The sequence below is a fragment of the Topomyia yanbarensis genome, chromosome 2 (genome assembly GCF_030247195.1).
Source record: "Topomyia yanbarensis strain Yona2022 chromosome 2, ASM3024719v1, whole genome shotgun sequence".
Classification (NCBI taxonomy): domain Eukaryota; kingdom Metazoa; phylum Arthropoda; class Insecta; order Diptera; family Culicidae; genus Topomyia; species Topomyia yanbarensis.
In genome coordinates this window covers 135268039-135287655 of record NC_080671.1, presented here as the reverse complement: position 1 = coordinate 135287655, position 19617 = coordinate 135268039, and the positions used below count along the sequence as shown (strand labels likewise).

At 39.4% G+C, this 19617-nt stretch overlaps 1 protein-coding gene across 1 annotated transcript; it reads left to right on the top strand.

The window, feature by feature from the left end:
* Window positions 1-10520: 10520 nt before the first annotated feature.
* Window positions 10521-11783, top strand: LOC131679785 (uncharacterized). The gene has a single exon (XM_058960528.1). The coding sequence runs from the start codon at window positions 10521-10523 to the stop codon at window positions 11781-11783; it is 1263 nt and encodes a 420-aa protein (XP_058816511.1).
* Window positions 11784-19617: the final 7834 nt, after the last annotated feature.

Genomic DNA, 19617 nt, shown 5'->3' with positions numbered 1-19617 from the left:
TATGAGTACGATCACGCAGAAAATCCCGATTTCAACGGAAACTGCGATCAATGTATCAAAGTCAATTTTTTTCAAAAATGTGGCCACAGCTGCTTGGATTTGTAATTCTATGTCACTAACGGTCATTCAAAGTCTCTTTCGCCACATTGACCATCATCGACGGATCCGAAAGCTCAGGCGGAAGTATCCAAGAATAATAATTACATCGGTTTGTCGAAGATGGCTAGACCGATTAAACCTAACTTAAATGAAAGCTTTTACTACCCCGTAAACTGCAATTAAATTTAATTCTGATCCGACTTACGGTTCCGGTGTTGCGGGTTGTGGCATGCGGTCACATAGAAAATTCCGATTCCCTGTTTTATAAAACATATGAATTTTGTTCATGGTCCTGTTTTCAGGATTCCAGGATTCATGGTACTTTATTCACGATTTTGGAAACAATTATTTTCCGTGTAGATTGGATATATGAGAAAAGCACAATTGCACCACTAGGAGGATTAAAACAGGTTTTTCTTCAATATGTTTATTTAGGCCCAGTTTTGCATCGGAGAGGCAGCCGAACAAGACGTGTGGTGTTTTGGTCCCCTTTTTAAGGAGACTCAGTGATCGAAAATAGTGGTAAAATGCAGGGAAAAAGTGAGGTATAGGGGAACATGGGGAGACTTGACCAAGCGCAAAATTATATTTTCGGCTATGGCGTCTTCTATTCGATTCTTAAATTTTTTTCAAAAATATTTTTATGCTTGTTTCGATCCCTTAAGGTAATTTTAAAAGTTTGGAGTGATAAATCCTTTCCTTGCAGAAAATATTACGTGATTAATAAATTTGTATTAAATGATGTAATTTTTTATCAAACTTTGTATGGACATATCTACTCGACTACTAATTACTATTAATGTACTAATATACCATCTTAATCCTTGTGAAGCAGTGAAATGATTTTACATAAACTGGAACATTGAAATAGTTATTACTAGAATTTGCATGACATTGAACGCAATAACTAATGTTGGGGAGACTTGACCAAGATTTTATGGGGAGACTTGACCAAGTGGCGATCAGCTGAAGAAAGATACAAAATTCCTAATATTTATTATGCTTTGTATCTACTGTTAATGTTAATCACGCCATAAAAAAATCCCACCCCAAACATAAGTCTTTATATTTTAATATTTGTAAACAAAGTTAGCAATAGTAGGACTGATTTCGTGACGTGTGAACATGCAATGCAAGCAGTACAGTTAACCCTTAAAAAGAAATGCATTTAAAAAAATTAAAATTTATCAAATGTAATTCTTTCATATTTTTTACTGCTACCTAAGGATCTCGACAATAGGGAAAAAAATAATTACAGTATGTTTTATGTCATTATTTTTTGTTATGATTTTTCAAAATTCTCTTGGTCAAGTCTCCCCACGCCTTGGTCAAGTCTCCCCGCAATGGGGAGACTTGACCAGAAAAAACCATCACAGAAAAACTTTTGTAACATTTCAAAAATTAAATTAAAAATTCTGCAAAAAATCATGAAGACGCGCAATAACTTTGCGCATTATATCTGAATGACTTTTGAGGGATTGAAGGCTTTTTTGGAGATTTATGCAGTTTTAGTTGAAAACCTGGTCAAGTCTCCCCATGTTCCCCTAAATAAGTGAAATTGATATTTCCGGTTGTGTAATGTTTGAGTTTTATTTGGCTTGGCTAAATATGTTTGAAAGTGCAAATTAAAAGGGAGAGAACGGTGAAAAAGAAAATGTTAGTTTGAGCGATGCGTTTCCTGTTGGAATAGTTCAAGTGTAGAGTGTTCGCATATGGCTGCTATCCACCAAACCGAGCAATATTCGACTGTGACACATGATAAAGAGGACGGTTCTGCTGGAAGCGGGTGAGCTAGTTCTAATTACCATTTGTATTTGTATAAGTATTTCTTGTTTTACTGTATGACAGTCAGTAATCCGTCACATTTTCTATTCTTAGTATGCATATTGTCCTAATACATTTCAGGCACACGCATTTGAAATGAAACCAGGTCTAATGGGTTTCTTCTCTCGCTACTACAGCATCTAATGGGTCTCATTCTGTCGTTCTCACTCTTGCATGTATAAAAGTTCCATGTTCAACATTCCAATAAGACTATTATGATCTACAGCTACATGCGTCCAATGAGGTTGAAACTAAGGTGTGGCAATGCTGTTGCTCTCTCGCACGATCTCTACAGTAGACAGCAGATATATGGAAAATATATGGAGTTGAATTTTATTACGTAATTACAGAAATTGAGCGAGAGAGCACGAACAGAAAAAACTCCGACGAACATCTTTTTACTCCTTTAGCTTGTACATAAGTGAGGTCTTCTTTTTTCTGCCAGAAGACGATAAAAGGAAAGTTTCGCATAAAGTGATCACTACACGAGAAGGATATTAAGTGTTTATAAATTGATCCCATGATTAATGGGTAAATTGACACTGTCGTTTATGGCAGAGGAGGGAAAGATGCATTTCAGATTACCTGCTGCTATGCGCTGCGGCTCAACGTGGATTCTGCATTAAATTCTTTATATCACAATAGTAACGACAAGTCAGAACATATTAACAATTCAATATTAATTTTTGAAAGGGGTTACATATATTTATATCACTGCAGAGCAACATTTTATGAAAACTACACGCCAAACTGCACCGTTACCTTTCGGAGTAGTAATTGCACAATTTTTTGCGTTCACAGAATTTCTCAGCACTAACATACAGTATTTACAATCCAATCGTAATATTCCAGTGTGAGTGGTGAATTGTATTGTTTGGTAGATTTGTTTGCACTGTGGTTGTTGGCTGTACTATATCCAGTGTACTCATTCAATATTTATATTACTTATATCCATGATGACGTTTGTTTTGAATGTATTTGAGGTATACATACGATATTAGGATCATCAAAAGCACCACAGTATTTTTTTATTCATTAGACTCATTAGCTCCATAATTTTCTTCGTGTTGTATTACGTTTTTCTGTTTAATTTTCTATTACTCTTATCATATAATTTTGTATTATTGACACCATCATATACGGGGTGAGGTTTGTGTATCAGATCATCATTGAAGTTGTAACTGGAAGTCCAATCGGAATCAAGAAGCAAAAGTGTTAATCGCTTACAACGGATAAATCTACCCCCAACTGTTGTAAACTATTTGACGCGCTCTTCTTCAAACAATCCCGTGGAAAATTTGAAAAATACTGACATTTTTTTTCTTAGTATCCTGTTTGATCATTATGCTGGAAGGAGATTCTCTAGCTCCCGCGACTTTCGCGGTGTTTTAGCCTACTCCACCATACCTAATGGGCCCATCATATAGTAGAATTCATAATGGTGACGAAAATTGAACTCAAGCCAGCACGGTGGCTATCTACATACATACAGACAGACATACAGACATAATACTCACTCATATTGATATGTTACTTGTTCATATCTTTCTCACATATGATGCTTATAGTTTTGTTACAGACTTTATTATATTATGTTATATTATATTATATTATATTATATTATATTATATCATATTATATTATATTATATTATATTATATTATATTATATTATATTATATTATATTATATTATATTATATTATATTATATTATATTATATTATATTATATTATATTATATTATATTATATTATATTATATTATATTATATTATATTATATTATATTATATTATATTATATTATATTATATTATGTTATATAAATCATACGAATACGTATGCACATATGCAAACATATTTTTTCTTACAACTAAATATATAAAATACATGGAAATTGGGAGGCGTCATCAGGGCATCTGATTGAAGCGAATTGGACAGGAAGAGTGGAGATTATCTTCCGATACGTCATGATTCAAAATATGAAATACGTGTTACAATAACTATCTTATATATTAAAATTTAATATAGTATTTAATATTTCTTATATTTAAACCTATGTCGCCCAAATTTTGAATAGCTACTACTAGTTAGCAACCTAATAACATAAAAGTCTATTTCCACGAAAACTAATCAAAAGCCTTGATAATCCCTAACCAAATTGTTTATGTTTATGTTGTTTATTACCTTCACCAACAGGCCCCTTGGCCCCAATGGTGATTGCTTAAACTAATTACATTTTAGTATTGACAACATTTTCACTTTTATCGCATTCCGCGTCCTGTTGAAGTCAAAGGCCGTCGCCACACTGTTAAAAATTCGTTGGAGTCCGGTAACAGCGCTCTGGCAACCATAGTTGGTTCTCCTGAACGGAACTCGCAGAAGGGAGTTATTGCGTAGAGCTCTAACGCGGGCTTGAAGATCCAGACGTCCGAGGATTGTAGAGCAATCCACTCTGGCAGAGAGTAAGTCCGAGACGAACAGGGCTCGAGAGCAAATTACAATGCCATACACAACTATTCTTTTCTTGCTGTCTTAAAAATTTTGAAACTTCCAACATCCGCATTATTCAACGTAGTGATTTTAGCAAGCAAACGGTGCATTTGATGAGGATGTCGCGAAGAGATTTCTCGTAGTATTAACAACATACAAACGTGCTTCGAATATTCCGCAACGGATTTTCCGTAACCCGCCAAAAGGCGGAGTTAAGTAGCAGAGGTTTAATAGTAAACATTCTTCAGTTTTCTCCACTTTAATTGATACATTCTGTTATATGAAACTCATAAAATTTTACTATATTCATTGTATCATAATCTTCGTTGCAACCAACATGTCCACTTTATGTTTTGTAATCAGTATAATAATTATATTTATTCAATTGTTATTTTCATTATTTTAATTACATTGTATTTGTTAATTTCTCTTTTCTTAGCTAGGTATGTACGCAATATTCATTATTTTTGTTGATATTGAGTTATACGTTTACTATATGTCCTATATTACATCATATATACTAAATTTAATGCACTAAATACACTAAATATCATTGAATACTGGGAGGGTCTGGGAGCACCAGGGTATCATATGAATTGAGGACTGGACGAAGGAACGTGGATAGCCAGCCTAAGTCACTTGAAGAAAACTTGTTTTCTTCAGAAGGTCTGATATGAGTGTGACGCACCCTTCTCAAAACAAACCATCAGGTGGGTAAAGCAGGTATAGCGAAATTTTTTATCCTTTGACTGGTGTTGCCACAGAAGCACCGCAACTGGTAACTCTATCTTCAACAACCACACGCATGCAGAGCTGAACAAATAAATGCCAATCTGACATCAAAACTACCGATCGTAGCCTCGTGTAGCATATCAGAAATAGTCCTACATGCGAGCAGCTTGTATTCAATCAAGTTAAAGAATTTATTAGGTAGTTATAATCTAAAATTTATATCAATTTATATATCTCTACATTAGCCTAATTTGTATATGATTCTCCTCTTAAAATTATTATATGACGAATAGTGCACTCCACATTGTGTATCGGTGATCGCTCGGAGAGATACCTATTAGTACGCAGATACAGGTTAGAATTGATTATCATTAATTTCCCGCGTGGTACTAAATTATGCCTTTGTAGTAGCAGCCGTAAGCAACGTAACGAAGGATTAGTCGTTCTAGAAACAAAGCGTAGTAGGCATACTGATATGTAGGTAACATATATTTGCGCCTGAAACAAGGTAACTGAATTATTTTTTGCTTGTAGCTTGAAGCTGCTTTTTGGTCGAAAATAAATTGAATTGGATCAAATCTGCTGTCAAGAACAGAGTTTGCCTATCTTGTTCCCTGGAACAATACTTCAAGATATCATGGCGCAATCAGTTAATAACAGTGTCATTTCTCGGGACCACGACGATTCCCTCTTCAACTGCGTTGCTTGTGAAAGGCCAGATAGTGCCGTTAATATCGTGGCTTGCGATCACTGTGAAAATTGGTGGCATTATAGTTGCGCAGGAGTTACAGACTCAATTGCAGAACGTAACTGGACTTGCTCCAGATGTCTTCCGCTACCCGTCGCCCAGGGTTCGACGTCGTCAAAGCTTAGTACTGCCAGCCGTCGGCAAATGCTGCAACTAGAGCTCCAACATTTAGCTGAAAGACGGGAATACGAAAAAAAAAAAACAACAAGACTTGGAACTGGAAAAACGTTTCTTAGAGCAGAAATGTAAATTGCTTGAGGCAACTCTAGAAGCGAATGACGATGAGGATCGTCACAGTGTAAGAAGCCGAGTGATCGAGATCGAGTCTCGAAGTCGTGCAAATTCTGTTGCTAGCTGGGTAGAAGATCACTCGAAGATACAGGGCTCCAGTAGTATGTTTCAATCGAGTGATAATCAAGGAGTACCTAGCATAAAAATAACGATCAATAAAGAAGATGCAGTCGAAGTAGCAAACGAGAAAGATGAAGTTTTAACCACACCGATTGCTCAAGATAATGCAGAAGTTAACCCAAATGACCTTCAGCTGCTGTAGCAACAGCTCGCGCAGTGTCAGCGAAACTCAACACCGAGCTTTCAGCAACTTCAACATCTGCAAGAACTTATACGAAGATGTCAATTACAAATGAACAACCATAGGAAAACCGGTACCATTCCGAAGATAAATGATATTAAGAAGAAGGATGATGGAATTAAGAATAAAAACGAGCAGCCCTTCCCAGCTCCAAGGCCGATTCCAGTTGTGAAGCTGAAACAAAATCAACAGGTGATGTCGATTCCAGCTCCGAAACCGATTCCTGGTCCGAAGCCAACACCTGTACCGCAGCCCCTTCCGGTTCCACAGGCACCTTCAGTCGAGCAACTGATCCCAACTCCAAAGTTTCCCCGGGCTCCACTACCTCACAATCCAATTGTCAGGCCATCACAGGACCAACTAGCAGCCAGGCAAGTTATGCCACGTGACCTACCCGAGTTTTCCGGAGACCCCGAGGAATGGCCAATTTTCCTGAACAGTTTTAATAACTCGACAGAAGCGTGTGGATACAACAACACAGAAAATCTGGCTCGTCTTCAACGCTGCCTGAAGGGTAGTGCGCTAAAATCGGTCAGGTATTATCTTCTTACTCCTGAGTCGGTACCAGAAGTGATCAGAACGCTGCAAACACTGTTTGGTCGTCCGGAAATTATAATCAACAAGCTGATCAGAAATATGCGCGAGTGCCCAGCACCGAAAGCAGACAGACTGGAAACCTTGATAGAATTTGGAATAACTGTTCGCAACCTAGTGCAGCATCTCATCGTCGCTGGGCAACATGCTCATCTAATGAATCCAGTCCTTCTTCAAGAAGTGGTGGAGAAATTGCCAACAACCGTGAAACTGCAGTGGGCACAACATCTTGTTACCTTTCCTGATGCAACACTGCAGACTTTCAGCGACTTCATGTCGTTGATGATAGAATCCGTCAGCAAAGTTTGTCAGCCAATTGGATCGCAACCGAGGTCCAAAGGATTCATCAATGCTCATGACGTAACCGATAATATCGAGACTGTAAAACGAAATGAAAACACTTTACGGAAGCCTTGTCCAGTCTGCGCCGAAGGAAACCATCGCGTAAGGGACTGCGATCAATTCAAACGATGTGATGTAGAAGATCGATGGAGATATGTTCACCGCGCTAAGTTGTGTCGCTGCTGTCTAAATTTCCATGGCAGAAGAGCTTGCCGGAATTCCACTCACTGCGGCGTTGATGGGTGTCAATTTCGCCACCATCCTCTATTACACACAATTTCGCCGACCAGAAATCTTTCAGAGAATACCTTTACTTCGAATCACACTTACCATCATTGCGGGCAATCTGTTCTTTTCCGAATACTGCCGGTTACCCTCCATGGCATATCAAAGTCAATAAATACATTTGCATTTTTAGACGAGGGATCAACAACTACTCTCATCGAACAAGAACTGATTGACCAACTAGGTGTTAAAGGTCCCACTGTACCACTGTGTTTGAAATGGACAGCTAACATGACACGAATGGAAAGCGATTCACAGATCGTAACGCTCCACGTTTCAGGAGTTGACCAGAAACGCACACATAGACTTGAAAACGCTCGGACAGTAGAAAGCCTCAATCTATCTCCACAAACATTACGGTTTGGAGAATTGCAACAACAATTCCCTCATCTGGTTGGGTTGCCTGTTGATAGTTACGAGAATGCTTATCCACGACTACTTATAGGCCTGCGTAACTTACCACTAGCCGTACCACAAAAGGTGAAAGAAGGCAATGATGGTCCTTGTGCCGTTAAAACTCGATTAGGATGGTGTGTCTATGGTAGCCTCGGAAGCAATCACTATGACGAACATTTGAACTACCATGAGTGTGACTGTACTACTAGTGAGAAGCTTGATGTCATGCTTAGGGAGTACTTCAACGCTGAGGACATTGGAATACAACCAGTCTTGCTGCCTGTACCGAAGGAGGAAGCCAGAGCAAGAACCATTCTGCAACAGACTACACACAGAGTTGATGGTCGATTCCAAACCGGACTCCTTTGGCGTTATGACGACATCGAACTGCCAGACAGCTTTCCAATGGCTCTACGGCGACTTGAATGCCTCGAAAAACGAATGGAAAAGGACGCAATGCTGAAAGAGAGTGTTCATCGACAGATCAAAGAGTACCAAAATAAAGGCTATGCTCATCGAGCCACGGAAGCTGAGCTGTTAAACGCCAATCCCAGACGAGTGTGGTACTTACCTCTAGGTGCTGTAACTAATCCCAAAAAACCTGGGAAAATACGACTGGTCTGGGATGCTGCAGCCAAAGTTGATGGAATTTCATTAAACTCTCTTCTCATTCCGGGACCTGATCTACTGACTCCACTGCCGTTTGTAGTTTTCCGGTTCCGTCTGTTCCCCGTTGCGATATCTAGCGACCTAAAGGAAATGTTCCACCAGATTTCCATTATACCATCAGACCGGAATTCACAGCGCTTCCTTTTCCGCGACAACCCTTCTAATCCTCCACAAATCTTCACCATGGACGTAGCCACATTTGGCGCAACATGTTCGCCGTCAACAGCGCAATTCATTAAAAATGAAAATGCCAGACAGTTTGAAGATCAATATCCAAGGGCAGTTGGTGGTATTTTAAGGAGCCATTATGTAGATGACTATTTAGATAGTTTTGCTACAATTGAAGAGGCACAAAGAGTCGCAAACGAAGTACGAGAGATACATTCAAAAGCTGGGTTTAGTTTCCACGAGTGGTCGTCCAATAGTTCTATCGTTTTGGAACACTTAGGGGAACCATCGAAACAAGCAGCCAGGGACTTAACGCTGTCCAAGACCATCAACTCCGAGCGCGTACTCGGTATGCACTGGATTCCGGAAATTGATGTTCTTTCGTTTTCAATGTCATTCAGTGAAGAAATTCAAGTACTGATCACAACAGGCGCGAGACCGACAAAACGACAGATGTTGAAATGCATAATGAGTCTGTTTGATCCCTTGGGACTTTTAGCTTGCTTTCTTTTTCACGGTAAGGTGCTGATGCAGGATGCCTGGCGTACAGGGATGAAATGGGATGAAATTGTCAACGATAAAATCTACGAGCAATGGAAAAGATGGACAGAACAGTTCGAGTTAGTGAATCGCATCCAGATACCACGATGCTATTTCGACGGGGCCTGCGAAGATTTATACAGCTCTCTGCAAGTACATGTGTTCACGGATGCCAGCGAAGTAGCGTATTGTGCAGCAATCTACTTTAGAGTTCTCACGCCGGATGGAAAGCCACGGTGTGCATTGGTGACCGCGAAGACGAAGGTTGCACCCCTAAAGTATCATTCTATACCACGCCTAGAACTAATGGCAGCGGTACTGGGAGTACGCTTACTTAATTTCACACTACAGGGTCATGGTATTAGATACGCACAATCTTTCTTTTGGACCGATTCTAAAACCGTTCTCTCCTGGATTCGATCCGACCATCGAAGATATCAACAGTTCGTTGCATGTCGCATAGGTGAAATTTTAACGTCCTCCAGCGAGTCTCAGTGGAGGTGGGTGCCAAGTAAGCTCAATGTTGCCGATGAAGCAACCAAATGGGGAAAATGGTCTTGTTTCGATAACTCCAGTCGATGGTTCATAGGATCCAACTTACTGTACTTACCTGAGAATCACTGGTCTTCCTTAAAAAATGCGATACCCGAGACCGATGAAGAATTACGACCTTGTCACTTACATGAAATTATTCAAATCAATCCATTCATAGAGTTCGAACGTTTTTCAAACTTTAACCGGCTTGTAAGGACGGTTGCCTTCGTCATGAGATTTACTGCACGATGTAGACAAAAGGTACAGAAACCCTGGAACTCAATGCTGACACACGAGGAAATCAAGGATGCGCGAACGTTTATATGGAAGCTGATACAATCAGATTCATATCCCGACGAAGTGACGATTATGTTGCGAAATAGAGATCTTCCTATACAAAATCAGTCTAGAATTCCCAAATCTAGTCCTCTCTACAAATAAACAGCATTTGCAGATGAATGCGGAGTTCTGCGCATTGACGGTCGAACTAGAACCGCAAAATGGGTTATGCTGGATACCAAATTCCCCATTATTCTTCCGAAGAATCACACTGTGACATATTTGCTGCTGGACAGTTACCATGGACAGTTTCTACATGGGAACACGGAAACGGTCGTCAACGAAGTCCGACAACATTTTTATATTCCTCAGCTTCGTGTTCTTGCCCGGAAGCTGTCAAGACGGTGCCTATGGTGCATCGTCTATAAAGCCAAACCAGTCACACCTAGAATGGCTCCATTACCTACCGCTCGACTGTCACCTTATACCCGTCCATTCAGTTACGTAGGCTTTGATTATTTTGGTCCCATACTGGTGAAGGTTGGTCGGTCAATTGCGAAAAGGTGGATTGCATTATTCACGTGTCTCACTATCCGTGCTGTTCACGTTGAGATCGCACACGACCTTTCAACGCAGTCCTGCATTAACTGCATTCGACGGTTTGTTTGTCGTCGAGGACAACCACTGGAAATACATTCGGACAACGGTTGTAACTTTAAAGGAGCGAACAATATTTTACAAAAACAGATGGAGCAAACAATCATTGATTCGGCTGCTTCGTTTACCAACGCTCAAACTAAATGGGTATTCATTCCCCCAACATCACCGCATATGGGAGGCTCATGGGAGCGAATGGTACGCTCGGTCAAAGCTGCGATGACAAGTCTACCTCAAGATCGGAAACTAGACGATGAAGCATTGCAAACCGTAGCGATTGAAGCTGAGGCGATAGTAAATTCTCGACCGCTCACGTATCTGCCACTCGACTCAGAAGAGCAAGAAGCACTGACCCCAAACCACTTCATTTTAATGAGTTCAACAGGTATAAACCAACCTGCTGTTCAAATATCCGATCCCACCAAAGCGGCCTTTGGAACGAGGGCCCTCATTCAGCGAAATTTGGATCACTTCTGGAGACGGTGGGTGCGTGAGTACTTGCCAACTCTAACGCGAAGAACAAAATGGTTTGAGGAAACAAAACCCATCGAACCCGGCGACTTGGTAGTAGTTATCGACGAATCCAGAAGAAACGGATGGGTGCGTGGGCGCGTCAAGGAAATTTTACCGGGCAAAGACGGTCGTGTGAGACAAGCAGTAGTTCAAACTTCCGGAGGGTTGTTTCGTCGCTCGGTATCGAACTTAGCGGTGCTGGATGTGCCTAGAGGTTGTAATGCTGAGCTCGGTACTCATCGTTACGGGAAGGGGGATGTTGCCACAGAAGCACCGCAACTGGTAACTCTATCTTCAACAACCACACGCATGCAGAGCTGAACAAATAAATGCCAATCTGACATCAAAACTACCGATCGTAGCCTCGTGTAGCATATCAGAAATAGTCCTACATGCGAGCAGCTTGTATTCAATCAAGTTAAAGAATTTATTAGGTAGTTATAATCTAAAATTTATATCAATTTATATATCTCTACATTAGCCTAATTTGTATATGATTCTCCTCTTAAAATTATTATATGACGAATAGTGCACTCCACATTGTGTATCGGTGATCGCTCGGAGAGATACCTATTAGTACGCAGATACAGGTTAGAATTGATTATCATTAATTTCCCGCGTGGTACTAAATTATGCCTTTGTAGTAGCAGCCGTAAGCAACGTAACGAAGGATTAGTCGTTCTAGAAACAAAGCGTAGTAGGCATACTGATATGTAGGTAACATATATTTGCGCCTGAAACAAGGTAACTGAATTATTTTTTGCTTGTAGCTTGAAGCTGCTTTTTGGTCGAAAATAAATTGAATTGGATCAAATCTGCTGTCAAGAACAGAGTTTGCCTATCTTGTTCCCTGGAACAATAACTGGAGTATAATTGTTGGAAGGAATTCTTACTTCCCTGCGGGTGTTTCTGCTTGCGGAACCGCTCAACCTTTTTGATTTCCCTTCATTAACAGCAATAATGTGAAGGTTTCACGATAAATTATTTTGGGGCTACCGTAAGTCTACCCGCATTCACTGGAAAAACCTTGAGCTGATGGTGGCTTCACAACACATCACATCACACATCACAATATGTTTATTTAGGCCCAAATGCGGTAGCAAACATCATGTTGTAAAGGTTCTCAATCTATATAATATCCGAAGAGAGTAATAAGAGTTATAAGAAATGTCTCATCACACTGTTAGGTGGAATAAACGCGTTTTTTTGTAATATTTATTCCAATTTCGTTAAATTTATCACTCACAATATTACGATTATATCAGATTTGTTTATTTTCGTCTATTATAGAAGACTTTGTGGGTTTTCCAATACGTTTTAAGTAAAATATGTGACCTTTCGTTCACTTTTCGCAGGTTAACTGTGCTCTATCGTAACCCTAAGTATTAATTTAAATAAATGTGGGGTAAAATCACTTAATCTTATTTAGCCAGATAGGATTAAAATAAATTTAAAAGTCCAATATAAAATCAATAATAATAAAATAAATTAAAAATAATCATGCATAAAGTTCAAATATTAAAATAACCTCCAGCTAGACGGCACAACGATCAAATTGAAAAACTCTACACAAACTAGGTTTTATATTCAGCTCATACAACACTACACGCTAAAAACACCCACCAACACCCATACTACAAAGAACTGAAGTTGAGTTCGGTAACAACGGCTGAACAATTGGAAATTGGAGGCAGAGTTCCGGGAAACTCGGCAACCGACTCGATCGTCACTTGGATTTGGAATCGCAAACCCTCCGCACGTATTTTGGAAACGTATAAAAAGTATCGGTGCGAAGATTAAAACGTTATAGTAGTTTCAAATAACGAGTATCAATCGGAAAATTGCAACCGGATCACCCTCTACAACGGATCACCTTTCGGATCAAGATCGGATTTAACGTTTTCCGGTGGTCAAGCCATCTATCCACGTGCTGCTACATCTAAACGAACGGCACGAACGAGGAAGAAGCGCTCGAGTTCCCGAACCAGCCTATTCCCACCCAGAAGGCCATCAAGGCTCCGGAAAAGCATCGCCTTGGTCCGAGTTGTGGTCATCGGAACCAGAAAGCATTTAGGACGACAGCAGCGGCAGGTGCGCAACGGGCCCGCACACTTCACACCCACACAATACCTGTAAGTAACCACCAGTGTATCAAAGTAGGGCTTTAGGGGCGTTAGGGACTTGAGGATAGAGTGCCAAATAAAACGACGGTTAGGATTAAAAGTGATTTTCCCCTTTGCGTTTTGAAAAACCACACGTCGAGGAATGTGCCGACCCTGGAGTTAGGGTAGAGTTTTCGTACGACTGAGCGGGCTGTAACGAAGGTAGTTACAAATATGAGCAAAAATATTGAATATTATTATGATTTTAGAAATCAATTTTCTCAAAAAAGTTTTGGCAAACAATCATCAACGTTTCCTAGTCTACCCAGGGCCGTCGAGAACCGTTTCGGGCCCCAAGGCTGGTTTTACTGCCGACCCCTTTAAAACCTACTAAATTGAATCCTGATTAGGGAATTGAATGCATTCAACTATACCAAACGAACTATGTTGGATCTGTTGCTGTTTGTGGTGATCAGAGCCTTATTATACTAGTATCTAGTACTTCTACAGAAATGAACGAAACCCGCGACTGCAGAACATTATATTTGGGACGGGCTTGACAAGTAGATGATGAAAATTCATGTTTGGAACTTTTTTGAAATCCAAGATGACAACTTGCGGTTGAGCAATATTTACGATAACCCTAACAATATGAGTATTTTTGAGACAGGCTTGATAAGTAGATGATTAAAATGAACAATTGGAACCTTTTTGAAATCCAAAATGGCGACTTCCGGTAAAAATTCTCATATTGTTATGATTCTCGTAACAATTGCTCAACCGGAAGTCACCATTTTGGATTTCAAAAGGTTCCAAACATCCGTTTTCATCATCTACTTGTTAAACTCGTTCCTGAAATACCGATATTGCTAGTGTTGTCGGGAATATTGCGCTGGTTGAGTTATTTGGGATTTAGTTCGTAAAAAAAAGTTTGCTTCACATTCTGATTAAAATTGTTGGTTACAAATTTTAATCAGAATGTGAAGCAAGCTTTTTTTTACGAACTAAATCCCAAATAACTAACACTTTTTTTACAAACTAATTCAATTTACGAACCTCTGCTTTGGTTCATAAATGGAGGTTACAGTGTATAGCAAACTCCACGACTGTAAAATCTTCGTGAGTGGAACTCAACACTTTAAAATTTAAAGTAATTATTTTATTTCATTAGAATCACCAAAACTTTCAAAAAGACTGCGACTGTTGTTTTATTAAAAAATAACTCCACAAAAACCAATGTCGTGTAAAAAATGACTGTTGAGTTTTCATTTCCCTTAGACTTCGCTCTTATCCTGAACACTTTAACCTTTAATTTTTTGCACCATACCTATGTTTAACCTCTTTCGCCGACCCTGTATTCAAATATGGTTCACGGTCTGTGTAATTTATCTGAGAAATAGTCTCATGTCCAACAGGCAAGGAGTACGGTTACTAAAAGAAAAGAGATCCACTGCACATAACAACAGTTTTATATTATAAATAGCAAAAGTTAACACGTGAAGATACCTTGGTCCTAATCCAATGTGCCCATGCCAGAAAACGACCCTGCGCAACGTGGCACACAACCGCACGGTCATAGGTTGTTGGGAGGAGAAACAGTATTCCCGGCACTACCGCAATTGTACCGGTTCGGACTACCGATAGAAGAGAGCTGAGATTCAGTCAGTATGGAACGGGACTCAATTTCCGTCTGATAGAGGGCTACAGCAGCTGCTCTCTGCTACTATGTTCCGCACTACACATGGCTAGTAATTGATCAATTTGCGGGTACGGACGATTCTTCGCAACCATTTCATCGCAGCTATGGGCTGGGAGCTCATCTTGCTCCGAGGCACCATTCATTATCATTTCAGGGCGGGGGATATTGTACCGCTGTGAGTAGTTGAGATAGTCCTGGAGTATGGTTGTAAAATTATGCTACAACCATGAAGCAAGTGTTTGACTTCATTTCCCGTGGCAGTATAAATCACTCCAATGTAAAGTAGTTCAATCTGCTTTGTCCCATCCGTACGCGTGGACAGGGGAATGGAACCCGAGCAGTACGGTCATAAAGTATATTCAATGAAACTGAAAAATATGGGCAATGTTTGGGTCACATTCGCATTAGCCACATACGGTAAGTACTCGGCATTCATTTAAATAGCCACTTCACAAGTTCATCTATGTTGGCTTTCGAATAACACAGAACAACAGAAATAAACACTTAATACCCAAGGTACTCCACAAGGCAGAACCAAAAATCAATTTATCATCGTTTCCAATGCAAGAGGTCCTTATCCTATCACGGTCATTCGACGATGATAGAGACGTCGTTCCTTTTCTATACCCCAACCTAGAAGAAGATAAGGATCAGAAAATCGGCAGAACAATATTGATTGTTCGCAGGACTATCATGCGACCGGAATATCAAATACTTTCCGATGGTTCTTTTTTCCGCAGCATACAACTGCGAAACAATGACGAAGACAATCACATCGGTATGTATATGTACCAACAGTGAGCTCTTGTTTCTCCCGTCGATGGGAGAGGGTGGCTCTGGTGAATTTCTAAGCAGAACAAAAAGTGCTAACACAGAAAACGTATCAATCATCCGGTCCGAGCAGATCCCAATACGATTTAGTAGAATCGAACCGGAATCGACTGACAGGTTAAAATTCACCTGTTTTCCTGCGTTGATTGAATGATCCGAAATAGTCCCTCGACCTGACATTTTGCCTTTTTCATATTTTTTTTTTTGAATTTCACCACACATGGGTATCATGTGGTTGAATAACTGAATTAATAGAATTCGTGTTCGTGATAAAAATTCTATGTAGGGAACTGTCTGTCAGGTATAAAATGATGCTTTTAGAAATTGCGCACTCATGACCACCTTTGCAACTTTGCAATACTTACAAAACGGATTTCATGACAGTTTTACCAGTGCCGGCTGGTAGAATCCTCTCCGAATGTAATAAAGCTTTGTAAGTGCAATTTTTCGCAATTAGTTGGTTGAAACAAAAAGCCCCTTGAAAAATGCTGCAGATATTTTATATTGCCGAACAGTAACAGCGATGAAACAACAATTCAGACAGCATTTTAACCAAGGCATAAACGTTCCACGTTGAGCTTCAATAATGCATATAGCATTGTCAGTCTAAATGTTGTTTATAAATTAATAGTTTGTTCTATAGGCAGAGCCTAGAATTCCTGTTTATAAGAGAACATAAAAATATTATATATTTGTTGCATTTTGCTTGAATTCCTACAATCTGATCCTCTGATTAGCTTTGCAATCACTCTGAAAAACGTCAACCTAATCCCGGCCCGGAGGGCCGAGTATCATATCCCATTCGACTCAATTCGTCGAGATCGGAAAAAGTCTGTATGTGTGTGTGTGTCTGTGTGTATGTGTGTGTATGTGTGTGTATGTATGTGCGTATGTGTCAAATAATGTCACTCATTTTTCTCAGAGATGGCTGGACCGATTTGCCCAAACTTAGTCTGAAATGAAAGGTGCAACCTTCCCATCGGCTGCTATTGAATTTTGGATCGATCGGAATACTGGTTCCGGAATTACGGGTTTCAGAGTGCGGCCACACAGAAATTTCTCATTTAAACTATAGGAAAAATTCAAAATAGAATTTTTATTTCTGATGCTAAATGTCTTCAAGGTGCATGAAACGTCAAGATTTGATGCAAACTCGAAAACAAATTTGACGACGATTCACTTTTTTGGATTTTGGCACATTTTTGCCTTTCTCATATAGAAAGGTTATGCAATCACTCTGAAAAACGTCGACCTAATCCCGGAGGGCCAAATTTTTTTGACTTGCATAAGGTTTCTGGATTTTAACAGGGGCGTAGTTGATGGTTTACGGAGAGTGGTTACACCCCCCCCCCTCTACTGTTCACTCCCCTCCCTTAAAAATCTCCTTAAATAACCCCTCAGACCACACCCCCATCCAGCCCTCATACCCTTCCCTTTCAACCCCATCATCTTTAAACCACCACTATATCACAAAGCATACCAAATTAAGCTGGGGAGTCGTTCGTTCATGGGACTTTCGCCCTCCTTACACACCCACCCCCGCATGACAAACTGTGTTAGCAAGCAGATAACATTGATCTAATGCTGATTATTGTAATGAAGTATGATATTTTTTGTTTCAAGTTTTTCACCGTCGACACGTAGCTCATTAAGTTCGTGGCTGGCAAGCCATTGTGTATATGTGCAAAGTGTACTAAGAATGTAATGAACATTTCCACAATTATGTTGAACATAAACAGCCTCCGTGCTATAGTTTAGAGAAATGAGAAAGGCACAATTGCACCACTAGGTGGATTAAAACAGGTTTTTTTAATTTGCTTTTTGTCATTGTTAAGTCAATAGCTTCGCAGTGCATGTTGTAAGTTGCCATCATCTGATTTAATGGTCCAAACTTGGCATAATTTGTACGATAATTGCTTGTTGTAAATGTATTTCGGTTTCGTAACTGCCGGCAAGGTATATAAAATTAAGTTTAGATAGAAGTTCGACGTAATCAATACGACACGAAATGATATCGTTTACAAATGAGATCATTGCGTATTCTCGGGACTCTTTTAGCGTTTGGATTTTTTTTTTTTCATAAAAAACGTTTATTTGACACGGCATTTGCAAAAGCTTTTTTACGCCGGGGTTTTTTTTACATAACATGTTACAAAAGTTCTTAAGACTATCACGTTATAATAAAAATTCATTTTCTAATGCTAACACTGAGGATAATCATCATTTTGAATATTTTTATTTTTACTCTATTTTCTTGAATTTCATTGTAAACCAATTGATAGTTTTTCTGTAAACTTTGTTTGTTTTTTTTTTCTTTAGTTATATCGTTTTATCTAACTTAACTAACTGCGAAGAAATCTAAATTGTTTGTGGAAAAAACTAGAAACATTGTGGGGATAATTATATTTGTATATTTATTGTTTTCAGGAAATGATAAATATGGCCCATGTATGTAAGATCTCGTAAAGCGAGGATATCACGAACAGGAACATAGGGTGGTTTTCTTATGGCTCGTAAGGAGTCTATTAATTGGGATCTGGCTTCACGATATTTAGTGTTTGGATGTTAATGAGTATACAGCGAGCTTTATAATATGGGAGAGGAAATCGTATCCAACCTATTTTGCGAAGCGCAAACAATAAAAATTGCCTTTGTACTGATTCTATTCTTTCTTCATGTGTGATTGGGAAAGGTGACCAAACTTTGCTACAATATTGCAGTATTGACCTTACATACGAGATGTATAATGTTTTAATTGTATATGGATCATTAAAATTGTAACTAAACCGTTTTATAAATCCAAGCATGTTATTTGCTCTATTGACACATTCCAGCGTTAGGGGACGCATCATGCAACTGTTAACAGCTCGTCGTTTAAAAAATCCTACGATGCACGCTCAAAAAACTTAATTTAATTAATAATGATGCGTGATATTATTTATGCGTCCGACGATGGCTGAAGAGTAGTAAGCCGAAACGTTACAAGTAGTAATGGGAAAATTTGGAGTTTTCATTTTCACCGAGAAAAGTCAACAAGTCCATGAAATAATTTTTTTTTTGAAAAATATTTGTATCGGCCGTAACAAATGATTTTTGGTCACGACCCTGTTTACGTTACGTAAAGATAAGTCACAATTTGTGGCACGTTTTTTACGAATCTGCATTCCGTGCAGTGTCTTCAACATAAATATAACAAGGCAAAACGAGCAATCGTAAAATGAATGAAATGATATCATAGCAATTTGTCTTGCTTTGGTATAAGCAAACATCTTGGGTATTTTCGAATTTGCAAGATATCGGCGTGGGGAAAAAGCATCGGCGGTGCGCCGCCGTTCTATCATTCGGCATCGTCGTATGTTAACAATTACAGGGATCGTGGCGCGCATGTTTACTACGAACTTTAACGCAATGCGCAAATCCGGGGAGCAACCCAAAATGTACACAGTCATGTCGGAGTACAGAAGGAACTCTAAAAGCGCTATGCTCGAAAATAACATATGGCAAGCCACTCTATTAGTCAGTC

Excerpts from the sequence above, each read along its gene's own strand:
- LOC131679785 (XM_058960528.1), top strand. The coding sequence starts at position 10,521 with ATGCTGGATACCAAATTCCCCATTATTCTTCCGAAGAATCACACTGTG.